The sequence below is a fragment of the Terrapene carolina genome, unplaced genomic scaffold (genome assembly GCF_002925995.2).
Source record: "Terrapene carolina triunguis isolate 2854851 unplaced genomic scaffold, T_m_triunguis-2.0 Scaffold95, whole genome shotgun sequence".
Lineage (NCBI taxonomy): Eukaryota > Metazoa > Chordata > Testudines > Emydidae > Terrapene > Terrapene triunguis.
Genome location: NW_020664446.1, coordinates 31,873,175 through 31,899,961, shown reverse-complemented (window position 1 = coordinate 31,899,961; position 26,787 = coordinate 31,873,175). Strand labels below are relative to the sequence as shown.

Genomic DNA, 26,787 nt, shown 5'->3' with positions numbered 1-26,787 from the left:
AAAAATTTGCCATGTGGTCTTAAACTCCAGGTTAAAAAAATAGTGATTAACATTTTGTAAAACATCTACCGTATTTATTGTTACCATTTTTTATCTAATCTCTCTCTTTCTAGTTCTTCTCTGGCAAATTGTATGCATGCATGTTTATCTAATCTAAAGAGCATTTAAAATCAATAATAAATCTCTTGATCCAAAACAGCTTTATGACATGTAATGCACATTATGATTTTAAAACAATGGGCAAATAAACTCACCTGGTTCATCTCTTTCTCTCTCACATTGAACTGTTAAAAAATAGATTTTAAACTTGACAGTTAACCAGAGTGCTAACTGCAAAGCTCCCCCTAGAAAGCATTGTGAGAAAATTGAATGACAATCATTTAATAAGCAGCAAAAGTACTCACTGATACAACTTCTCTTTCTGCTATCAGGAAAAATTCACCTGCCAGCACTTCTGAGCTGCTCTTTGATACTATCTTGACAGGACAATATGCCTTGTTGACAGTTTCACACACTGAATATTGTTTGTGCTTACTTATAGTGCAATAGATGGAAATCCATTGGAAAGCAGGAGGACAGAAAGGGTTTCCAGGAAGAAGTTGATCCTTGATTTGTCCAGGCACTTACTGATGTTACTAGTCAGTGGTTGTTGATGGTTACTTTCTCTGGTTTGAATATTAATTTGTTTGTCACAGTAAATATTATCCTACCTACTGAAATGGATTCAGATCCTATGAGTCACACGGACTGAGCCTGCACAGTAACTTCTGCTGAAGCTGCTGCCCTCACTTGCCCCCCCCCCCCCCCCAATCAGCGGGTACAGGTCATCTCTGCTATAGTTCATGATGCTGTGACACTCTTAAATGCCATTATCCAATACCATTTCTTGGGCTGCCAAAAAGATAACCATAAACTATTAATCAATTATGTGAACAGTGATGTAAACTGCACACTGGGAGCCAAATTCTCATTTCAGACACACTAGTATAAATCCAGAGTAATTCCATTAGGCCAACACTTATGGGCCTGATTCTGCAACTACTATACACATGCGAGTAGTCTGCACATAGGTAATCCCTTTGGCTTCAGTGAATAAGGGTTATTTGCACGAGTAAGGATTGCAGCATCAGCCCTTCGTTCTTGACGTGATTGAGATACTACAGACGCTATAAACTAGAAATAATAATAATACCTTTCTCCTAAGGATTTTGGGTAAAATCCTGGCCCAATTGCAGTCAATGGGAGTTTTATCATTTACATCAATGGGGCCAAGATTTCACCCAAAGGTTAGTGAGTTTTTATTCATTAATGTTTGTTAAGTGCATTGATCTCCTTGCCTAGAAGGTGCTGTAAAAGTGCAGCATCATATTATTATTTAGTCAATTTAGATCAGAACAGGAAAAATATGATGAAACATACTTGCTTTTGAAATGATTATTATAGATGGAAACAACTGACTCAGCTATGCAGGAAAATGCTAAAAAGCAACCAAGTATTCTAATGATAAACCTTGATTCAGTTGTTTCCCACATTTAATTATGTAAAAGCAAATCTTGCTTTGTTGTCAATCAGTCTGTTTAGAGCTGCCAAGCCCCACCTCCATTCCCTGAGTGGCTCTGCCAGTCAGAGAAAGAAATTAAAAGCTGGGATTTTGTGATGCCAGCAATTCCTTTTGTCTGTATCATGGATAAACCACATGTAGCTAAACAATGGTAAACCAGATTTAACACATTTGGAAACATTTTTCACTTTGAATTGCTGACGTTGTATCCCATATAGTACCCTCATTTTCCTTGGTTTTGCCTTTCATGGGTTTTATTTTGTTAATATAAAACAATAATAACAACAATGCAATAATAAACAATAACTTCCCACATATATAACACCTTTTATTCTGAAACATCCTAAAGCACTTTCACAAACTTAACAGATATGCAAACTATACGTGAGAATTATTAACCCCCCCCCCCCCCCCACACACACACACACACACCCCTCCACTGAAACACATCCACTTCTGGGATTAAATGTAGTTGCTATTTAATACCAAACATAGACTAATACTACAGAACAATTTAGGTACAACGTGAAGAGGACTACCATATCTAAGTGAAGCTGCAGGGAAATGGTACGTAATTGGAATGGAGTCCCCCAGGTTGGTATTGGCCAGGACACTGGGATTAAAGTCCCCACTCTTGTGAAGATCTTTGGTCTGCAGGACCTGCGTTTACGTCTCTTCTGCAGCACAGTGCCCCCTAGGACTAGGATGGGCTAGTGGTCTCTGAGAGAAGAGTTTGTTCCTTGGCTTTGTTCCTTGGAGAACTCCCATACACTTATGTAACTTTGTTTTAAATGTAATTTAAACTCTGTTTTAAATTAATCTGCATTTGACCTCTTAGAAGAAAAGACACACAGCGCTTTTCTTATTTTATCTTAGCTTAATGCAGTTGTGGATCCTTATATAAACATAGACCAGAAAAAAATTAATACTGACTGTAAAAAGGCCATTCTCATGGCCTAGCACAAGCATACTGTTTCAGCACATAGAGCATCCAAGTCTGAGTCTTGAGTTTGGTCCCTTGCTCCAGAGTGGCAGGGCCTGGATGTACTGCACAAGCAGCATACTAAGTCTGTGGTGGGAGAGAGTGCGTCTGACCAGCTCAGAAGAGACATTGTCTGGCACTAGATGCATCTCTTTCTCTCATTTGCTGCAAGAAGAATCTGTTGTGATATTGGAATTTTTGAGTGTGTAGGAAGTAAATGGGAACTGGGGGTTCCCAGGGGTTTCTAGACAGGTTCTAAGGACTTGCCCAGGAAACAAAATTCTGATGCAGAAGACAAAGAAATAAAAACAAAAGCATCTGAAAGCCTCTCTTTCCACTTAATTGACAATATGTGGTATATTTTAATTTTCCCATCCTGAAAATTCCATTTTCATCAATATAAATAGCACTGTATTCCAAATACCAAGGGAAAATTAACTGTCATAGTCAGCATGACGAATAAACCAGGACAGATGGATTTGGGCGATGTGTTTAGTGTTCAGAAGGAAAAAATATTATTGCAAATGAATTATCTCAAGTTTGCTTCTTGTCTGCTCAGAAGTAAATCTAGGAAGGAGATGGTAGACCCCATTAAAAGCAGACTTATACGCAGACACAAACCCTTTTTCTCTCAAGGAATCTAGAAGAGAAATTTGTGAGCACAGAATCACAATCTTTATAAGGGAGACCACTTTGCTGCTGAAAATGCAGTCAACATTTTAAAAACCAAATTATTTTAATTACTCTTTTTGAAGACTCTGAGGTAAAATTAGTGCTCAAGCAAAGAGTCAGGTTGTCATTTTTGGAAGCTGTAAGTCCTTTAACTACAAAACAAATACACAGGCAGGAGTAGTGCAAGTAATAACGTTTTTCAGCCCATTGTGTCCTTGGCCTGTATGCTTTAACTGCTGTCAACTGGAGGAGGTGGGGCAATTGTGACCTTGATGTGGATGTTTGTGTCCTACAAAGTACACTGAGATCACTGGTTCATTTCATGTCATTTGTTGTCTCTTGTTAGAAAGGACCTGATCTCAGAAGATAGTGCCCTGCACACTGCTACTTGTGAATGAGGCCCTAGAAATAAATAATAACTAGCCAACAAAGAACCAGAAGATGGGAACAAAAAGTCTTTCTATCTGTATCAAGCTGGACAAGACTTAACCTAAATGCTCTGTATCCTATTGCCAATACTTTGAGCCAGACTTTCTCCTAAGAACTAAAATCTTACTATGTTGCCATAAATAAAATTCTAGTCCTTTCAATATTTAAACTTAAATGTTGCAGTGTTAGAAATGTTTTAATAGTTATTTTCTCTCTTGTTCCTTCCTAATTTTCTTTCATTATAAAGTCATAATGAAGCTAAATAAATCATACAGCGAAAGCTTTCTTTTCTAGTTTCCTATAAAAATCTGACCTTTTCACTATAGTTACTGTCACTGTCATTATGGAAAACATAGTTACTATCATTATGGAAAATATTAATTACTTTTACAGGCTATTCATGGGGAAAGCATTTTAATGGAAAATCAGTGCCAGAAATTCTCGTTTTCCCCCTCTTTACTAACTTTAAAGTTAGAATACTTTTTTTCTCAGTAAAATGCAGCTGAAAAAATACATACTGGTTTCAAAATGTCCATACTTTTCACAATATGCTGTCAAAATTTAAGAATCAGCTAGTGAAACAGCACAAGTTTGACTACCAACTCACGTTGATCTGCTATAAATTTTGTAAATGTATTCTGAGTTTTATAAATAGTTCTTTTGTTTACATCGTATTGGAGCTGTAAGAATGTTTTTTCTTCCTCCTAAGCTTTTCCAAGAATCTATGAGCCATTCACTTCCATTCATATGATCTGTGTTCACATGATCTGTGTCCCTCCATGAGTGGAGGGACATAAAACCTGCAGTGCTACACTGTGGATATATGGAACTGGATGGAATGTGCTGAAAGATGGTAGCTATTCTCCTATCAAACTCGCAGGCCAACCTAGTGTAAATTATCATTAACTGAGTCAACATTAATTTGCAGAGGGTTATCTTTGCAATGTTGAATCCTGCTTGTGGGTGTGGTCAGGACAGTGGCTGATGATGATACTCTGGCAGCCTCAGCAAAAGCTGGATTGGGCCTGTTGCCTATAAAAATGCCAGGCATACGTGTAATAAACTCTAAGGGCAGTATAAAATGCCAGGCATACATGTAATAAACTCTAAGGGCAGGGAACCTGAGGCAGTTAGGTACCCAAATCTCATTGAATTTTAATGGGGTTTGGGTGCCCAGCTCCCTTAGACTCTCTTGAAAATTCCAGTTATAATGTTTTCAAAGGGGAATTATATTAGTGTAATATTAAAGGCACAGACCTGATCCTGAAAAATGATTTGGGATTAAAAATAAGGGTACAGATTTTGCAGAGGTCAGAATCAAGAGAATGGCTGGTAACAGTGCTTAGCAAGGTGCCAGAGAGAAATTATAGAAATGTTTTATCTGACATTAAATAAACAGCATAGCGCTATCAAGGGTAATAAAGTTAGTTACACCCCTCTTCATTGTTGCTATTGAGCTTGTTAGAAGATGGACAAAGCAGATCAGTTATATGGAGTTGTGCACCCATGTATCTGAGACTCCTATGTGTATCCATCTCTCTTAGAGCTATATGTGCATAACTATCTCCCATCAGTATTAATAGGAATTAAGGGAGAGGTTTTAAAAGCTGCCCAGGGGATATGGATGCCCAGTTCTCTTTAATTTGAATGGGTCCAAATTTCTTAGGCAGCACTGAAAATATCATTCTAAATTGAAAACTTTTGCTCATTGACATTACAATATACAGCACCTTTGTATGTGTTACATGTACTATTTTATAGGGTCTTACTACAAACAAGTTTAATGTATTATAGCACTGTAAGAATATTTGTTATGAGGAATGGCTTCAAGAGTTCGAACTTATTCTCAATAGAGGCAACTTGGAACTGACCTAGGATGAGATCTGAGAAAGAGAACCAAAATAAATTGCTCTTAGTGCAAAGGGTCCAAACAACAAATATCTCAGCCTGAGAATCAGGAAATGGGGCATAAACAAAGAATTCAGGCAAACTATTCCACTAGATCAGTAGTTACTATATAGAAGAAAGAATGAGGAGCACTTGTGGCACCTTAGAGACTAACAAATTTATTTGGACATGCATCCGATGAAGTGGGTTTTAGCCCACGAAAGCTTATGCCCAAATACATTTGTTAGTCTCTAAGGTGCCACAAGTACTCCTGTTCTTTTTGCTGATACAGACTAACCCGGCTGCCACTCTAAAACCTATATGGAAGAACTTGAGAAGGAAGATAAACAGTAAAAACAAATTAAATCACATAGCTTAATATTTTTATTGAGACAGAAGAAACTGAAGGGTTGAGATAAGCTTCAGGGGAAGGACATGTTTATTGGACTAGGTGCCCTATTTCTGTCCAGCATGTGGTTTTACAAAGTACTTTCCCCCCCTCTTGTTGAGCAGCTCTGAATCTGAATGAGTTTTTTTTTTTTAATTCTGAAATGAATGGACATTTGGCATTGGCTTCAACTAACAGCCTTAGCCCCTTACTCTTTAAAAACACGGAAGTGAAGTGAATATGTGAACTGGTGCTGCTGCGAATGATTTTTTCTACCCTGCTTTGAGTCACATAGCTGGAAAATGTTTAACAAGGTTTCTCTAATGCTTCTAAAGATGTTGAAACTACAAAACAAATATTGACCAAGAGGCACCACCACTTGCCTGGATAGGAGAAAAATAATCTTTTATATAACTAAAAACAGTTTGCCAAGAAAGAAACTTTGGAGGAACTTTGCCTCATCATTTACGTAGAAAGGGACCCGAGTGGTGTGTGCAAACGTTAGCACATTCACAATCATGTGCATCCCCACCAGGCTTGTGTTAGGACTGAAGTGAGTGGTGCTCTTTTGCCTCCTCCGAAGGCAGGACCCCAAAAATGTCCCCAGGCTGCAGCTGCACACATCTGTTGCACTCTGGAGCAGGCTATGGAAGGCTTTCAGGCTGTAGCTCGGGACAGCTCCTGGTGCCTGGAAGCTGGGCTTGGGTTCTCAGGCACCAGCAAGGTCTGGGGCTCTGGAACAAACAGCTACCTGATCTGGGTGGAACGTTCACACACTTACCAGGAGGCTGCCAGCATTCGAAGGGTAGAAACAGGAAATCTGGGGGAGACAAATGAAGCCACAAGCTGTAACTCCGCTGGGTACACTGGAGAAGCAGGACTTTGGAGTGACAGAGTGGGACATGATAGTGTAGTTCAATAATAATGATTATAATATAATATAAAATAGGGACAGCTGGCACCTCTCTCTCTCACACACACACACACACTTCCCGATTTGGGGTCTTGCCTTTTGGGTTGTGGGATACAGTAAACGCGTTTCTCCCCGGGCTGGGGTTAAAGATCGCCTGGGTTACCTCTGCCTGCTCTGCCGTTGTTACGCAAGAGCCTGCTGCGCAGGGCCCCCTTGCCTAGCTGGAATCGATCAGCTTTCCCCACTCCCCTTGTTAGTCTTTCGCCCCGCGAAGTTACGAAAGAGCAGATTCCCACCCCCACCCCGGAGCTGTATAAAGCGCTCCCAGCCCTGCGCCCTCCGGTCGCCTCCTCTCCCCTGTGCGAGCGCTCGGGCTAGAGACCGGCTGACTGCGGGGGTCTGCGCTGCTCTGTAAGAGACACGTTTCCAGCTGGGGAAGCCTCTCTTGTCCGCCGCGTGTGATGATTCGGATCGCTCAGGGATGTGGCTAGAAATGCTGCAGCCCTCCTGCAGTAAGCCAGTGGGGACGCCCCACCATCTGCACTGAGGGGGCCCCTCTGGATGCTTTGGGGCCCCATTTCTGGGTGCCTTGGGGAGCACCCACCCTATGTGCTGGGGGTACTCTATTGTGAGGGCATTGGGGGACTCCACTGCTGCTTTGGGGGCCCCTCTGAGCAGCTTGGGGACACCCGGTATGCCTTGGGCCCCCCCGTTGATGATTTGGTCTGTCTCTGTTTGCTGTTGCGTAGGAGTAGGATGGCTCAGACGGGGAGATTCCTGGCCTGGCTGCTGCTGGTGGCCCTGGGCCTGCTGGGCTGTGGATGCCGAGCGGAGCGGGACTGCAGAGTGAGCAACTTCAGAGTCCAAGAGAACTTCGACAAGGCTCGCGTAGGTGTCCGCTCCCCTCCCTGCTCTCTGGATCTTGCCAAATTTCACCCCAAGGCCCCAAATGTACTATCAAAATAGAGACCCAGTCTGCCCACTCCTGTTCCAAACACCCAGCCTCCGGTGCAGAGCACCACAAAACCTAGATCCTGCACCTGGGCACAGGCAGCTTGTGGCCCAGAGTCCCAAAGGCCTAAACAGAGAACAAGGGTGTGCTCTAAAGAGAGGGGGAAAGCAGCAGCTCCGCATGCAGCAAAAGATCTAGCCCCTGCTACAAATGGGACCAGCAGCACCATAAACCCCCTCCCCCTTCATCCAGAGCCTTGGGCTTGCTGGATCCAGCTATTTGAAAAATCCCAAACTCAAAAACTCTACCAGAAGAGAGAAGTTCAGCTGCTCTAGTTCCACTGCAAAATCCCCCCCGCCCCTGCCGTGTGCCAAGTTACATTATTATTACTCTGATTATTTCTATTATCATAGCAAGGTATAGAATTGGTTTGTACGGTAGGAGCAGCTATCCTTGTTCTCTTTTTAAGCATTAGAACTCAGAGGATTGCGGCCAAAACCTGGCTAGGTCCAGCTGCTGAATCTGAACCTTTGTGGTGCTTGTGCTCCTTGGAGCATTGTATCCAAATTGTTTTTGGTGGGGTAGGAGCAGCTGGATTTATTCTCTAATTTGATGGTACGATTTGGAGGCTTGGGGCCAAAGATCAGCAAAGTTCTGCAAGGTCCAGGTAGATCCAGCTTTTATAGTCTTCCCCCCACTTGGGACTGCCATACTTCCCAGACCTAACCAGAGCCTCTCTCCTCTCCCTGCAGTATACTGGCACCTGGTACGCCATGGCCAAAAAAGACCCTGAGGGGCTGTTCCTGCAGGACAATGTGGTAGCCCAGTTCACCATAGATGAGAATGGACAAATGAGTGCCACCGCCAAGGGCAGAGTCCGGCTGTTTAAGTAAGTTGCCTGGCACCATTCTTTCTCTTCCAATTCCAGTTCCCCAGAGCCCTGACTTTCTGCTGTGCTCTCTGCTGCTCTAACCCTTCCTTGTACCCACGTGTTCATCACTATCTGCCCCCCCCAGGCTGCCAGGTTTGAACTCAGTGTCTTTTTGTCTGACTCTATTTGCAGTAACTGGGATGTTTGTGCTGACATGATTGGCTCCTTCACTGACACTGAGGATCCTGCCAAGTTCAAGATGAAGTACTGGGGTGTAGCCTCTTTTCTCCAGAAGGGAAGTGAGTACTAATAAGTAGTGTGGTGTTTTTGAAGCAGGAGACCTAGGGCTGCATGATAGCCCTTGTCACTTTTGATGCATCTACAGGGGGAAAATAAGGGATTTTTTTAGCCATGTTAGCTAACACATGGTACCTGCCACATGGTAAAATCCTAGAGCGAACGAGGCAGTTTCTAGTTTTCACATGTGTTAGCTGGTTGATGTCAAGGTCTTTGCATGGCAAAGGTCATACATTTATTTTCTTTCCAAGCCCCATAATATAGACTAGAGTCATCACATGAAAGGAGTAGAAGGAGATTGAGAAGATTATGAGCTCTTTTTAGTTCAGATCTGCTTTTTATTTGAATGTGTTAATTTTCTTGAAAAAGAAATTTTCTTCAGATTTAGTCATCAACAACAACCTGGTAGAGGAGGATTTTGCAGCTCTTAGTCTTTGTGGATACTTTGTGAAGACAGGGACTTCCTCTTTTTTTGACAAGCAAACTCTCAACACTCCCATTCTCCCCTGTGTGAGATTAACCCACGCAGGGGAGTAGAACCTCCAGCACTCTTCACTCGAGAAGTTTCCATGGAATAGCTCCACTGGGAGAAGATGGAATTTGGAAGAGATGAGGGCTCCACCCTAAAAACACACAGTTCTCAGGGGATCTTCAGGAAGCCACTTGCCTCTGACTTGCTGTCCACTTTCTTGCCAGCTCACTGCTGAGCCATACTTCCAGGGATTTCCCTAATTGCTGGATGCCCACTCTGCAGAGATGGGAGCACTGTACTATACATTGCTGCAAACTCTGGTCCTCCTGAAAAGGGAGAAGGAGAATCTGGCAGAACCCAGCTAGCCAGCACCACCTCCTTCAACTCCATGGAGGCCAAATACTGAGGAGGAAGTCCATGAGGTGTGGAAACTGGAGATGGCAGCTCTCCCCCTTACATCCCCCCCCCCATGTTCATTTCTGTGGATGTAGGGAGGTTAGAGAGGCATTAATTGTTACACTAAATGCTAAATAGCTGAGAACGGTCTGAAATTCTAACTGCAAATTGTGACTAGGATTTGTGATACTTTGCATATGCCTAGCAAATACACATTTATAAGAAACCTAAGAGGCACCAGGATGATATACTTTTCCCACACAAATACAGCTTAAAGTGTTTCTGTGGTAGGAAAACAAAGCTTTCCAGAAGGTAATGTGACTAGGAGAAACAACAAGGAGTCTGGTGGCACCTTAAAGACTAACAGATTTATTTGGGCATAAGCTTTCGTGAGTAAAAACCTAAGATGTAATAGAATGACAGGGAGATTGAAGTGTTCACTTACTGGCTTATGTATGTTACCATTCCTGATGTCCGATTTGTGTCCATTTATTCTTTTGCGGAGGGACTGTTCGGTTTGGCCAATGTACATGGCAGAGGGGCATTGCTGGCACATGATGGCATATATAACATTAGTGGATGTGCAGGTGAATGAGCCCTTGATGGTGTGGCTGATGTGGTTGGGTCCTCTGATGGTGTCGCCAGAGTAGATATGGGGACAGAGTAGGCAAGGAGGTTTGCTACAGGGATTGGTTCCTGGGTTGGTGTTTCTGTGGTGTGGTGTGTAGTTGCTGGTGAGTATTTGCTTCAGGTTGTGGGGTTGTCTGTAAGCGAGGACTGGCCTGCCTCCCAAGGTCTGTGAGAGTGAGGGATCATTTTCCAGGATAGGTTGTAGATCGTGGATAATGCGCTGGAGAGGTTTTAGCTGGGGGCTGTATGTGATGGCCAGTGGTGTTCTGTTATTGTCCTTGTTGGGCCTGTCCTGTAGTAGGTCATTCTATTACAGATTTAAAAGTCACTATCATTGAACAAAAAAACTTCAGAAACAGACTTCAAAGAGAAACAGCAGAACTAAAATTCATTTGCAAATTCAACACCATTAATCTGGGCTTGAATAGGGACTGGGAGTGGCTGGCTCATTACAGAAGCAGCTTTTCCTCGCCTGGAATTGATACCTCCTCATCTATTATTGGGAGTGGACTACATCCACCCTGATTGAATTGGCCCTGTCAACACTGGTTCTCCACTTGCGAAGTAACTCCCTGCTCTCCATGTGTCAGTATATAATGCCTGCATCTGTAACTTTCACTCTATGCATCCGAAGAAGTGAGGTTTTTACTCACGAAAGCTTATGCCCAAATAAATCTGTTAGTCTTTAAGGTGCCACCAGACTCCTTGTTGTTTTTGTAGATACAGCCTAACACGGCTACCCCCTGATACGTGACTAGGAGAGCTGTGAGTAATCTGGTACATGACCAGCAGGAACATATTTATTTTCTCCAGTTTTACCCTGTGGCTGACCATTTTAAACATTATGTTTTCAGTCCTTAAAAGAGCGTATGCACCACTATACACACAAAAATAAGGCCCATTAGACAGAAGCATTTGCCATGAAGTATAAAGAAAGTTCCCAAGTGGTTTTATTTTGTTGTTAAATTTCTCCCATGTTTCGGTAAAGCAATGCACTGCATCACAGAATCCAACATTATATTTTCTTAGTTTTATTACAGACTTAAAACGTTACATTAAGGGATGTTCTCAACTAGTTTAGGCTTCATATTTGATCTACATGATAGAGCCTGGTGATGGCAATTTCCTTAAGATTCAGAATATCTATTGCTTTTTTAATTCTACTTCCCTACCAAGAAATTAAAAGCAAAGAACCTCAGTGATAGTAATAGCTGTGTAAATAGGACTTAGGTGAAAACAGTATTTGTGACTTCTCTACTGTGGCTGCAGAAGGGGACAGGACTCAGACTCTGGAAAAAAACCCTCATCATAATGGTGATGAAGTGGGTAAGATTTCTTTGGTGGCAGGGCTGAGAGGGTAATACAGGAGACATCCTCTGAGATTGCTTTGGAAAATAACTCTGTTCCTTGGACTGGCCCCAGAGCCTATCTGTCTCCTTGTGTGAAGAAACACTTGTGGGCTGTGCAGGTGATGGATGGATCCAGATGGTGAGTTGTGAAGTATGGGAGTTTTCCTTTATTGTCCTCCCACTGCCAGCTCCACAGCTCACTCAGAAGAGGCTTTATTTTTTTCTTTTTGACCTTCCAAATGGGACTAACCTTTGCCCCAGAGCAATCAGTCCCACCACAGAATCAGCACTTGCAGTTTCCTAAGGCTTGCATGGTCTAAAAGGTCATGGATTTATTCTGCCTGATAAGAGCTGCAATGCATGTTTTTCAGCATTTAATTTAAAAATGACCGAGGTGCCATTATTCCCACCTAAAATAGATCCAAACTTCTACCAAGTTAGTTTAAAATTAAAGTTGGTGCAAACCCTCCTAACCTAGTGGACTTTTACTTTACATTGTCACAGATTATTTAAAATAATACAAAAGAATTTGTTCAGTTTGTGCAACTTCCACACTGTAACACTGCTTGTGAAAGGATTGTAATGTCACTGAAATATAAGCAAAAGAAGTCTGGTTGTAAGGGCAATAGTTTTCCATGATTTAAATTCAGATCACACAAATGAAGCAAATAGGCAGAATTATATGGGGTTCTGTCTGAGATTTTAAAACTGCATGCTTTTAAAACACATATTGCTTCTTTGTGAGAGAAGTAATATCTGGAAATCCTCATCATACCTTATTTTGGTTATAAATAAGCTTGAACCAAGACCCTAGCTCCAAATGCTCCTGTCTATTGGGAAAGTTTGCATCCACGTCTAAGCTTTGCAGCTCAGACCTATCTTTAGTTCTAATATGTATTTAAAAAATAATACAATCCAATATCCACTCTAAAGGCAGGTTGCACAGGTACTGACCCACAGTGTGGCTATGACTGCTGGGCTGTGGAGGTGGCAGAGACAACACAATGCCAGTTTTGGTAGTAGTCTGCTGGCCGAGACTGCCTCCCCTTGAAAGGGTGGACTCACAAACTGTATGGCACTTGGAACGATCCTGAGGGACACACGTCCTAAGGTAGGTGGCAGGTTCTTTCCAGGTTAACTGAATGTCAAGAGCCAGGAATGACATTTAAAAGGGTCAATACGATTTCAAGATGACACTTCTCCCTGAGTGAGAGCTTCCCGCCTGTCGGCCAAGAAGAAGCCAAAGGTTGAATTCGTGTTACTCAGGCCAGTTGGCTCCTGTTGATTTATTTAATCGAATTGACTAAATGTTGTGGGGATGCTAGCATCTTGGGGCTGAGCCTGAGCGGTGCCAGGAGCATGGAACTTCCCAATATTTCACTAAGTATTGTGGGTGTCCAGCACCTGTCAGGGTCAGGCCCATTATGGACCGTTTGCCAGCATTAATACTAAAGTGTGTGGAATTCTTCTGTGATTGAGTAAATGCAAAATTCTCTCTAGGTGAATGTCTCCTCCTACCTCTATAACTTCCTTGCTCCTTCCCTGTGGTTTCTTCCAGATGATGATCACTGGGTGGTCGACACAGATTATGACACTTATGCACTTCATTACTCCTGCCGCCAACTAAATGACGATGGCACCTGTGCTGATAGTTACTCCTTTGTGTTCTCCCGGGACCCGAAGGGATTGTCACCTGAGGTACAGAGAATTATCAGGCAAAGGCAGGTCGACCTCTGCTTGGACAGAAAATACAGAGTTATTGTCCATAATGGTAAGAATATTTTTTTCAGAAAATTGTATTTGGGAGGTGAAATGACTACTGTACTAGGAAGCTCTTTCTCTAGTGGACAGGGCTGCACTTAGTAGCTGTGATATGATCTTATTTGCTTATTGCAAACTCAGTCTCAGATATGCCATTTTCACTTTTACTGCCCTGTGGTTTCCTGGGTAGCCCATCCCAGGAAACAAACACTGAAGAGAGTTGCAAAACACCTAGATTAATACGACGTGAAAGGGACAAAACCATCAGAGCTTCTGTAAAGGAAAATTATCTCTCTAATCTATTAGAATTATTTGGATGGCAACAAAATAGGAGATAGAGGAGAACTGTAGATATAATTTATTTAGACTTTTAAAAAGCCCCACAAGACACTGTTCAGGAAAGTCAATAGTCATGGGCTACAGCTGCACTCTGAGCCAGGGATGTGATTCCCAGCTTATGTAGATGTACTTTTGCTAGCTGTTTGTCTAAAAGATCTGCTCTAGTTCAAACAGAAATTAATTCAGGGAAGTCCTATGGCCTGTGTTATACAGGAGATCAGACTAGATGGTCAGAGTGGTCCCTTCTGGCTTTACAATTTCTGAATCTAATCTATGAATAGATGAACAAAGACTAATATAAATAGTTAATTTTCAGCCTGGCAATATGTTGACATTGGGGTACCACAAAGACCTACTAGAACAGGTGATACTGAATATATTTATTAATGATCTGGAGAAGGTGGGTGAACAGAATGAAAATAAATGTTGTCTATAATGAAAATGTGCAAACCGTACAAAATTATTTAGAATAGACTGGACAGCACAACTGCAAATGAAATTCGCTTTTGATACAAGGCAATAAATATCTGCACAAATAATTTTAACTACTCATACATATTGTTGAGTTCTGAATTAACTGTAACCACTCAGGGAAAAGATCTGGGTGTCACTGTGGACAGCTCAGTGAAAACATGTGCTCAATCTACAGCAGGAATCAAAAAGCACATAAAATGTTTGGCTGCCTAAAGAATAGGGCAGAAAAAATACAGAAAATAGTATAATGCCACTGTATATATTGATGGTATTTTCTCACTGTGAATACACTGTGAATACAGTGTTTGGTTCTGTTCACCCCACCTCAAATAAAATATAACAGAAATAGAGGGGCCAAAAGATGGGAAATTAAAATGATTAGAGGCATGGAGAGTCCTGTGTATGAAGAAAGAATGTAAAATGGAGCCCAGCGTTTGTGCTCCAGCTCCAGTTTAGGAAGAGGTGTGCAAAAGTGGCTTTTTGCACATTGCTCTGAACCAATTGGTACTGACCACCATGAGAGACAGGATAGTGGACTAGATGGACCATTGGTCTGATCCACTATGGCCATCCTGTGTTTCTATTAAATGTACATGAAAGTATATGAAATGTTTGCACACTAGTAAATCAATTGTGAATGTTTGCAAGAAGTTACAAGTTGTAAAGAAAATGTATACGTTCATAAATATTCACCGCTTGTGACAAGACATCTACAAACATCTCAGGAGAATCTCCACATAAAAGAGTACTTGTTTTCCACAAAATATTTGCAATTGTCTTTAACATCGTTTTTTAAAGCACAGTTAAAGTTGCAAAAACACCCTCTATACTAAAGATATCATTAATAGAACATTAAATGATAAAATTTAAATACAAAAGTTAGGAACTTGTCTTCTAATAGTACAGCATCAGCCTTAACTCTGCCCCAGTACTAACTGCCTTCCCCTTGTAAAAGCTGAAGATCCCCCGCTTTTCACACAAACCTTAACTCTGCCCCACTGTGTTGCATGTTTTCCTCTTTGCCTGCTCTTTCAGATGGTGGGTAGTGGTTGGAGGTGTCTACCAGGGCTAATTTGGCTTCCATGCTCTTTGTGAATGAGAACTGATGTTTTGGATCCTCTCAGGCTGCTCTATTTTATGCTAGAGACCACAGTGGTGGCTAGATGACCCCAGCATCAAGTGTCATGGCAACCTAAAGCCAATTGTGCACCTCCTCCGCTAGTCAGGCGTGCCAATCACAATTCAGACAAAAGCTCCGGATCATTTACCAGAGCATTAATTGATCCTGAACTCCCTAGTATTGTTGAGCCAAATTCTTGCACACCAAACAGATACACATTGGAGCAATGGACAGTGATTGTGGATATTTGTACAAGAGCTAAAAGAAAAAGAAAAAAGATTATCAAAACATCTGCATTAGGAAATTCTTCATACAAAGTCCATGTAAATGCAATTTCTCTGTGAACAGAGACCTCCCTGCATCTCATAGTTTTGCTAGCAAGAACTACAGAATTATTCGCAAGAGGGCCAAATCCTCATGTCCTTACTCTGTTGGCCTTACTGAGGTAAAACTCCCACTGAAGGGAACATAAGAATGGCCATACTGGGTCAGACCAGAGGTCCATCTAGCCCAGTATCCTGTCTTCTGGAAGTGGCCAATGCCAGGTGCCCCAGAGGGAATGGACAGAACAGGTAATCATCAAGTGATCCAGGCTCTTTCAGTTTTGATTCTAGACCCATATCTTCAAGTTAAATACTTTTTCCAAAGATTCTTCATTGCCTTTTTAAACTAAAACTGTGCTGAAGTGCACAATAAATAAATTACTAATTACACAGGTCTTGGCTTGATATAAATATAGTTATATCTAAATAGCAGTTCTTGGTAAACTATCTTTATTTTCAAGCAAAAGAAGCTATAGAGAAAAGGCTGTTGGTGTTTTTTGCCACTTATCTTGCATTTCTGAAGCTAAATCTCCTACTGATTGTGGGTCAGGTTGGGCCTTGAGGTCAATGGCCTGCTTGTGGACTAAGCTTTTTCCTAATGTGGGTAAGAGTATCACAGTTTCGCCCTCTGTGAGTATTCCCAATGACAATAAAACTATCACAAATAGTTATATTGAACACAGGACTGCTTGCAGAGCAAGCTATTATGTCATTGTAACCAGGGCATTGCATCCTGGCCTTGTATCAGCATATACTAAAAACAAAAATCACAAGAAAATAAATGTATGTACATTAGGATAGTCTATTACTGCCATTTTTTGTGATCTTAAATCTTAAATGAAAAGTACGGTATATCTTACTTAAATAAATATATTTTGAAATGGTTCTTGTGGTTGATCTGTGCTAGCTCCTTCTTTGCCTCAGCATTAATGTCTGGAACAAATGGAACAGATCTGATTAATTCCTGTTCTATGTTGAGTTGAAAATCCTTTGGAATTATGTGCTACAGATCTAAAGAGCAGAATAACATTGCAAATAATAGACTGATATGTGTAAGACTACTTTAAAGGAAATACATTTACACACACTTTAAATTTTATACATTTTTGTATATTTTTTATCTTTCTAGTGCTGGTTTAGAAATATTATTAATTTTATTTTGTTTGTTTCAGGATTCTGCTCTTAAGGAGTTTTGAAGCTATGGAAGCAAATCACGTAACATCAATATGGATGTAAAGTTTACAAATTGACTGTTTTGTTGTAGACCTTTAAAGCAGCTTCATTTAAACTTAAAATATATTTATCTGAGCTCTGTAGCTCACCCTGTCAATAAACCAATGAAACTTTTAATAAACACGGATAACAGGGAATGCATATTGTGTAAATATAAAAAGATGATTGTTTTATTGGCAAAATATTATTTTACTGCAATGCTTAGAAATAGGAATCCAGATGGCAGTACTTAAGTATGTAATCTTTCATTTTTTTCTTATTGGTTTTTGACTTTGTCTAGTAACCTTGCAGGCAAATATTTTTAAAAATCCCTAATATCTAATTTTAAAATGCCTTAAGTCCTCTTGACTTATTGTGGCTTCTTTATTGGTCTCACTGGAAAGCAAAATAATATTTAAATACAAAACATAAGAACATAAGAACGGCCGTACCGGGTCAGACCAAAGGTCCATCTAGCCCAGTATCCTGTCTACCGACAGTGGCCAATGCCAGGTGCCCCAGAGGGAGTGGACCAACAGGCAATGATCAAGTGATCTCTCTCCTGCCATCCATCTCCATCCTCTGACAAACAGAGGCTAGGGACACCATTCCTTACCCATCCTGGCTAATAGCCATTAATGGACTTCACCACCATGAATTTACCCAGTTCTCTTTTAAACGCTGTTATAGTCCTAGCCTTCACAACCTCCTCAGGTAAGGAGTTCCACAAGTTGACTGTGCGCTGCATGAAGAAGAACTTCCTTGTATTTGTTTTAAACCTGCTGCCTATTAATTTCATTTGGTGACCCCTAGTTCTTGTATTATGGGAATAAGTAAATAACTTTTCCTTATCCACTTTCTCCACATCACTCATGATTTTATATACCTCTATCATATCCCCCCTTAGTCTCCTCTGTTCCAAGCTGAAGAGTCCTAGCATCTTTAATCTCTCCTCATATGGAAGTTCATTGATCACATCACAGAATAGCTTTATTTTATTACATTCATTCTTGACTCAAGATGTGTAAAAATGCACCATTTGTAATGACCCTGTTTTTACACTCTTAAGAAAAATAAACATTTCTATCTACTGTAACATTGCTGAATCCAGCAAAATGGTGCCAGAGATTGACTATTTCTAAGGACCAAATTTTCAAACGTAGGACATACCAGCAAAAATGATCATGCGCTCATTGAACCAGCAAAAACCACATCTGCCTATTCAGATTGGCATGTTATGCATAAAGGTAGTTTGCACAAAAGTATGTTCAGGCAGCCAGTCACCTGATTTATGCATGAAATGCCTTTTTTTATTTTATGGGCTTAGTGACTGCATGGAAATTTTTGAGGGTGCACTTTTTACACCTATTAAAAGTTGGTTTCTATTCTTACTGGCAAATGGATAGTAAAACTGGGGCATATCCTCAGCTGCTATAAATTTTCATGGTTCCACTATAGTCAGTGGACAATTTACACGATCTGAAAATCTGCCCCCATAGAGCCCAATTCTTCTCCAAAGTTACACTGTTTTACATTACTGTGCCTCCGCCAATGTCAGTGAAGTTACTCCTGATTACATCATTGTGAGAAGAGAATTAGGCTGATAGGGTTAAATTCTGCAGTCTTACTCAGACAAAACTCCCAAGATAATAGAATTTTGCCTGGGTTAGGATTGTAGAAGTTGAACTATAGATATAATTATTTTCCTATCTGCTTTCTTTAGCATATAATACTATAAAATGGTGAGCTGGTCAGTGTGGGAAAGTGTATGGTTTAGCAGCCAAAGCAACAGTTGAAACATAGTTCATACATTACTTATTTGTAAATTACAGATAAGTTAGATTCTCTGTGGTCATTTCTTCTTCCTGTGGTTTCTGTATTAGTCATTCTCCGTCCAGGAAGAGCTGCACAACACAAAAGAAATTGCCGCCATTCGTGTCTGAAATGGGTAACATTATACAAAACTGGATTGACGGCAGAGTTGGCAAAAGTGAATGCCATTATCCAGAAGAAAAATGATGGCAAAATATTCAAATCATGTTTGAAGTTCTGAACTAAAATTAAGAGAATAGTGATGACAATTGGACTCCACATGATGAAGAAAGAGATCATCAGCACAAACAAAGTTCGAAATAGCTTGTAATCTTGTTGGGAGACTCGGATCTGATGAATTTCTGAGTAGGCTAAACTGACATTTAATCTTCTTCTTGATGCTTTTGTAATCTGCATTCAAAAACAAAATAACTTTTATTAGAGAATTCTTGCTGAGTAGCTTTTTTTTAAAGCTGCAGAAGTGAATCTTGGCAAATCATGTTTCTGCTCTGGAAGTGACTATAAAAAGGGCAAGAGTTCTGTATTTATTGCCTCTCAATGAGTACATTGCCAATGTGCTGAGTTAACTAGTAGAAAAATGGTTTGTTTTTTTTCTAACTGCCAGCCCTGAAACTCTGGTAGTCAAGCTGGGTTCTTTCCTTCTCGTGCTCATCACCCATTTTGCATTTGCTCATCACCCATTTTGCATTAAAGTCAAATTAGGCCTTTCATTACTCTTGAAATCCCATTGCCTTCAAATGATAATCTAGTTTATTTCATCTGTGTAAATCTGTTGATTTTTACACAGGGGTAATTGACTGTGACTGGAGTATAGCTAACAATCCTGTTGATGCACAAAGAAGAGAATCCAGCTCACTCTTTTATAGACATTTTGGCTCTGCAGGTAAATAGGAGTAAAAAGTAGTAACAACTTAATTTAGTCACTAAAGTCAGCAAATATGACTGGTACATAAACGAAGCAGAACTGTTGAGTAAGCAGGTGCCATTTTTGCGTACTAATTTTCAGAGTAGAGCTGCACTAAAATTCTATTACAGATAGTTAGAGATGGGCTCAAGACTCAAAATCTAGATCCGGATTTTGACACCTGAAAAACGTATGTAGGTGTTTGAGACCAGAATGTTGGTTCTGCCCATTGTAAGGATGGACCATTTGCAGAATTTGGATCTGGGTTCAGATTTTCCCACCTCCAATGTCTGAGTGTGCCTGGGTCCAGGGGTTGGCTCAGACTTTTCTCTGTGTAGGGGTTTTCAGTGGTATGGGACACTGGTTAAAGCAGAGATGTCTTTCAAATGCAGAATATTTTTTCCACAAAATTTCTGTTTGTCTCTCAGACCTCCCAGATGCATACTACTTCCATTAGGTGATAGGTTTTAAACTTGAGTGAGAATGTATTTAAAATTCAGTGTATTGTCTTTGACATCTTGGTTTATCAGCCACTGATCAGAATTACTTTGTCGACAACAGCCCTGACACCTTGTGCATCCTGTAGTCTTTATGAAAGTCTTTACTTTTTCTGTAAACGTAATAAGCAAAATTGAGGCACATAGGCCCTGATCCAGATTTATTTCAATAAACAATTCAATTGGTTTTAGTAGGAGCTAGGCACTTAAGCATGTTTCAGGAGCTGGGCTGTGGGCTCTAATGTTCCAGAGTGCTAAGACTCCCCAGCTCCCATTGTCTTCCATTGGAATTGTGAGTGCTTAGTGCTTGTGGAAAATCCATTCTCGGGGAAGTCAACACAGCAAAATTAAAATGTGTCCATTATTTAAAGTTTCTATTTGTAGATCCAATAAAACTAACCCCCCACCTCCAAAATTCAGCTGACAAACACTTCAGCTAAATACTTTCTCCCATTAGGCCAGATCCTCAGCTGGTGTAAATCAGCTCCAGTGAAGTCAATGAAGCTATGCTGATTTGGCCTATTTATTTTTATTCCAGAAGTTGCAATTTGACTCATTCAGTGTAATACTTCGTTAATATTGCTTCTCTAGCTTAATCACTCTCTACATGCACATTATTTTTATTGAACAAGCTGCATGAACTAGTGGATTGAAGGTGAGATTGGGAGCAGGAGCACTGCCACTGGTTTGGTATGTAGATTTAGGTGTCACTTCACTTCTCTGTGTCTCAGTTTTCCTGTCCATAAGATGTGGACAAGGGGAGAGATTTGCAAAAGCACAAATCACAGTTAGGTGCCTAACTAGGAGGCTTTGAAAATCAGTGAGAATAAGGAACCTAACTGCCTTTTGTGCCTTTGAACATTTCCCCCAATAAGAACAAGATTAATAATCACACTTGCCTTGCTCAGGTTAGAGTGAAAGTGGAAATAAACATTGAACTCAGGACAAGCTTTTCCCCTTATCAGTTATTCTCTGTGTAAAATTCAGTTAGTTTGCAGGGCTGACAGTGTCCTCAAAAATCATTTATCAACCTTGTTTGAAGTGTTGTTGTAGCAATATTGGTCCCAGCAGGGCCACCCTTAAGGAAAATGGTGCCCTGGTAGAACTTGTATTTTGTCACCCCTGGGCCTGCTGCCTCCCTGGGCTCCCCACCTATCCCCCATAGGCCCTGCTGCCTCCCCCGGCCTCCCACCCATTCCCCCTGGCTCCCACTGCCTCCCCACCCGCCACCCCCATTGCCCCTGGCTCCTGCTGCCTACCCCGGCCACTCTACCCATCCTCCCATTGCCCCTGGCCCCTGCTGCCTCCCCATCCATCCCCCTATTGCCCCAGGCTCCCGCTGCCTCCCCCCACCCCACCATTACCCTGAGCTCCCTTCTGCAGCCTCACACCCAAGGCCTGCCCTGCTCCTTGCCTCTTGACACCAGCGCCTTGCCCGCCAACCATGGCACCCTGGGTGGTCATCCACATCGCCCATCTGTAAGACCAGCCCTGCGTCCCAGAATATTAGCGAGATACGGTGGGCGAAGTGACCTGAAGAAGAGCTCTGTGTAGCTCAAAAGTTTTTCTCTTTCACCAGCAGAAGTTGGTCTAATAAAAGATATTACCTCACCCACCTTGTCTCTCGATTTATCAATCCTGTGTAATGTATGTATCTATTTTAGTCATCTGGACTATCTATAATCACTGGAGGTCTATTTCTCTGGGGTTTGTTAAGAATAAGATTTTGCAAACACATGATACCCTGTTTAAGAGATTATTGCTGCATACAGAGTTCTCAAATTCCTTGCTTTGGTGGGAAGATTTGAGACCAGTTTTAGACTCTGAGTTGGTGAAGGTCTTGTAGTTTGGGTCCTGCCTGACAGGAGAGTCGGGCAGTGTTGACAACTGGATTACAAACTGCTTTCTAATCTGCTATTTTGGCCAAGGCGCTTGAGAAGATGATAGCAATCAACTACCCAAACACTTGGAGAATACAGATGTAGATGATAAATTTCAGCCTGGACACAGCACTGAAATTACACTTGTCAAGCTAGCATTTGTTACCAGAGTGGACAAGGAGGCCTGATATTTGTGGTATCTGTAATATCTGTGGTATTGCTTCATTACCTGAGGATATGATTATAACTGTTTTGAACTGGTCCTAGTTGTGGTATTAGGGCCTGTGGCAGGATGCTGTGGCGCTCTTGTTATGCACAGACAATTGGAATTGGACACAGGATAAACCCAGAACTCTTGCAAGTAAACTCTTGAAGTAGTCTCATCTAGTATATACGTATTTCTTCTTAGTCACTGCTTGAATTACATAGGGTGATCCCCAGTTCAGTTTTGCTTGTCTCTTGGAGAGTTAGGTGAGAGATGTGGTTTGGTTGTGACTGTAGTGCAGATGATGCCCAGCTATCTATCCTACTTTCTCTAGGCTCTGGAGCAGGGGTCAGCAACCTCTGGCACGCGGCTCACCAGGGTAAGCACCCTGGCGGGCTGGGCCAGTTTGTTTACCTGCCACATCCGCAGGTTTGGCTGATCGCGGCTCCCACTGACCGCGGTTCACCGCTCCAGGCCAATGGTGGCGGCAGGAAGCCATGGCCAGCACATCCCTCTGCCCACGCCGTTTCCCGCAACCCCCATTGGCCTGGAGTGGCAAACCACGGCCAGTGGCAGCCGTGATCGGCAGAACCTGTGGACGCAGCAGGTAAACAAACTGGCCCGGCCCGCCAGGGTGCTTACCCTGATGAGCCACGTGCCAGAGGTTGTCGACCCCTGCTCTGGAGAGATATTATGTATCTCTGCACTTGTAATATAAAATCCCAAGATTGGATGGCTTAGGTTGAATTGTGGCAAGACTAAAATTATGTTGACTAGATCAGAAAGGAAATGTAAGAAGAGCCACATTTCTCCAGGCTTCCCAGTCTTTACTGGGGTGTTGCTTCAATGGGCAAGTGTAATCTGGTGTCTAGGCATAGCTCTTTCTCCGGGACTGATGTTATAAGGTCATATGAAAGCTGATCGGTCAGAGCTGTTTTTTATGATTTTAAGACTATCACGAGAGAACACCAGAGAAAGGCTGTATCTTAACCAATGGCTCTGAGCCTCTTTTGTGTCATCTGGGTTAGCCTATTACCATGTTCTATATCGTGAGCTGCCAAAATGGCTGGTCCGTTGCTAATATTGAATGCAGGTCTTGACCAAAATCAGGGATAGGCAGAGGGTATCCTGCATATCAGAATGTTAGGACCCATTAGGGCAGGGATAGATAATAAAACAGAAAATATAATGCCACTATATAAATCCATGGTACGCCCACACCTTGAATACTCATGCAGTTCTGGTTGCCCCATCTCAAAAAAGATATATTAGAATTGGAAAAGCTAAGGAGAAGGGCAGCAAAAATGATTAGGGGTATGGTACAGCTCCCATATGAGGAGAAAATAAAATGCCTGGGACTGGTAAGCTTAGAAAAGAGCTGACTAAGGGGGGATATGATAGATGTCTATAAAATCATAAATGGTCTGGAGAAAGTGAATAGGAGAAGTGTTATTTACCTCTTGACATAACAAAAGGACTAGGGGGTCACCCAGTGAAACTAATCGGCAGCAGTTTTAAAACTAACATAAGGAAGTACTTCACACAATGCACAGTCAACCTGTGGAACTTGTTGCCAGGGAATGGTGTGAAGGCCAAAAGTATAACTAGTTCAAAAAAGTATTAGATAAGTTCATGGAGGATAGGTCCATCAATGGCTATTAGCCAAGATGGTCAGGGATGCAACCCAATGCTCTGGGTGTCCCTAAGCCTCTGACTGCCAGAAGCCGGGACTGGACAACAGGGGATGGATCACTTGAAATTGTCCTGTTCTGTTCATTCCCTCTGAAGCATCTGGGCCACTGTCAGAGACAGGATACTGAGCTAGATGGACCATTTGTCTGACCCAATATGGCCATTATGTTCTTACCAGTACTTAATTTTTAATGAAAGAGGTGCCAGGGCTCAAGCAATTAGGTGCTGGGGTTCAAGCAATTTTTTTTTTATTTTCAAAACTGACACAGCAAGCCCAGGTGCCAGGGCTATGAATTGCCAACCCTAGAGTGCTGGGGCTCAGCTGTGGCAAGCCCTGGCACAGATTAAGCACTGGCTCTTACCAATTGCTGCAGAGGTTGATTTTGATTTTAACTTTTAAGGCCCATCATCAGGTCTAGGTCCCTTTCTGAGCCTCTGGCTTCCTATTTACCCTCATGCTTTCTGAAGTGCTCTGTTCTAGCCTGGAGCTTGCAGGAACAGGAGAGGCACGATTTTGGTCTTTGTCTGTGAGGATAGGGCTATCTCCTTCCATTTGACCTGAAGACAGTAACAGAATTAGTCCTTTAAAGCAGGTTTCAAGACATTTTTATTTCAAAAGGCCTTTACCATGGAACATGAGTTTTATTTGTGGATCTGTATTTATTTAAAATGTAGTGTTTACCTGATACTTTTAGTCCCTTAACCTGCATTTGTTTGATTAAAAAGTTCCCAGGAAACTTCTGTGTACCAGTGATGTACAAATAAAATCTATTAGTATCAATAGTAATGAAAGGACAAGTAAGAGCCAGTTGATATTACTTGTGTTGTCCTTATCATTGCTCTAAATCACTGCTGTGCACACACCCAAGGTTGATGGATCCAGCACTGAAGAGATAATCAGCTACTGATCAGCAGTGGAATGATTTATGCAGGTTATTTCAAAGGCCAGGCTGCTTTTTAAAATGTTTCTTGTCTAGCACGGCTTGCCAATCGGTTCAGCTAATCATGGGCGGCATGTGTTTCTTTGGGTGGCAAATGTTTGTTTGGGTGGCAGATGTTGTTTGCTTTCATGACGTTTACATGGTATGCTTTCACTAACAGTGAAGTTGCATTCATGTCAGCAGCCCTTGGACCCATTTGCTTATTTTTCTTCATAGTATGGATGGGAGAAGGCATTCTTGGAAACTGAACCTACTCTTGGAGCCTGCTTGTCCTGATATAGGACATCAGTAAGTCCCATTGTGCTCAACAGAAGTTACTGCTATCTTACAGGGAGAAAAAGAGGCCCCTATTTCTAGAAAGAACCAAACTTTTTAAGGTTCAAATTCCGTATAAACAGTGTCTGTTCTAGGCTAGGGGAAGGGAAAGAGATTGGATGCCAATTCACTTGAAGCAGAAGGAAAGCGAAAGTGATGGAATCCTAGAAGCAAGGTGAGATAAAAAAGGGAGTTGCAGAAGCAAAAGAGATACAGGAAGAAAAAGAGTGTATTGTCAGGAGGGGAGAGAGAAGGGGCAGGGATGGCAGTCCAGAGTCAGAAGAGAGAACGCTGAAGCTAAACAGCATACCCAGGATCTTAGAGGATATACTCTGTGAAATACATATAGATAACACTAATTTATTAATAATACAAAAGCATATGTTTAAGAAATGTTAAGACCTGTTCAAAAAGCTCTGAGGTAATTTACAACCCAAAACTTTTTAGGCTTATCCTTATCCTTCTTTATCCCTTATCCCACTATATGTCAGGCTGCTCATGGTAACAGTTCACATTCCAGAATTGCTGACCATTCTTCAAGTCACAGGTTAACTTGGCTTGCCTTAAAGCACTTCTCCAGTTTCATTAACACTGATTAAAAGGACCACAAATCTGAATTCTGCAGTCCTTGTTGGAGAAAAACTCTCACTGAATTCACTGAGAGATTTGCTTAGTTAAGGATTGCAGAATTTAGCCAAGAGTTCTGACATTTTTAGACACTGCATATATTTAACAAGCTATTGACCTTATTCATATCAAGTGAAATCCGCATTAAGTCTGAATATGTGGCTGTAGATAGGTAAAATGTGGAGTGGTTGGGAAGATGAAGCTCACACCCACAAATTGGGGCAAGGAGTTCCTACAAACCCTTCCCCCAATTCCTAGCTCTATAACTCAGCCCTGTTGCTGCTGGTGCCTCTCTCTGTTATCTCCTAACCCTCAAATGTGCTTTTGAAGAAAATGAAAAATAACTATGTTGAACAGAGCCATGAATACCTGTCCCAATGCACTGAAAATAAATGTTTGTCAGCTTGAGAATACAAACCCTTATTCCTACTGAAATGCAATTTGTTTACTGTTTGAATATTATACAAAAGTTTTCACCTCGTTTTCCTCTCTACATGCTGTAATCATATTACTGTGTTCTTTTTATTGAGGAAGAAAGCTGTTTTACATACTGTCTTACTGTGGTTTTGTAATCCTGAAACCAGTATGAAAATAGTGCTGGAGAGTTAGAAAAATCTCCACTTTTAGGGGCAAAATCCTCCTTCCTCATGCACAGCTCCCACTAGCAGCAAAGATGGGTTACAGAAGCATGGTAATGATTGTGACTTGCAGGGCCGCCCAGAGGATTCAAGAGGCCTGGGGTCTTCGGCGGCGGGGGGTCCCCGCCGCCAAAGACCCAGTACTTCAGTGACAGGTCCCGGGGCGGAAGGACCCCCGCTGCTGAAGACCCAGAGCGGAAGAAGCTCCGGGGGCCCGGGCCCCGCAC

The 26,787-nt window shown here is 41.7% G+C and overlaps 2 protein-coding genes across 2 annotated transcripts in view; one reads left to right on the top strand and one right to left on the bottom strand.

Annotated features, from left to right (window-relative positions):
- Window positions 1-7,133: 7,133 nt before the first annotated feature.
- Window positions 7,134-17,397, top strand: RBP4 (retinol binding protein 4). The gene is made up of 6 exons (XM_024192630.2): window positions 7,134-7,243; window positions 7,582-7,720; window positions 8,537-8,673; window positions 8,848-8,954; window positions 13,358-13,570; window positions 16,989-17,397. The coding sequence occupies exons 2-6, from the start codon at window positions 7,589-7,591 to the stop codon at window positions 17,000-17,002; spliced, it is 603 nt and encodes a 200-aa protein (XP_024048398.1). The 5' UTR covers window positions 7,134-7,243; window positions 7,582-7,588; the 3' UTR covers window positions 17,003-17,397.
- Window positions 17,398-17,920: 523 nt separating this feature from the next.
- Window positions 17,921-26,787, bottom strand: part of FFAR4 (free fatty acid receptor 4) — a 15,072-nt gene continuing 6,205 nt past the window's right edge. The window contains exon 3 of the mRNA XM_024192629.1: window positions 17,921-19,251. Coding sequence (XP_024048397.1) covers window positions 18,844-19,251 — 408 coding nt within the window. The 3' untranslated portion in view covers window positions 17,921-18,843. The remainder of the gene's footprint in view (window positions 19,252-26,787) is intronic.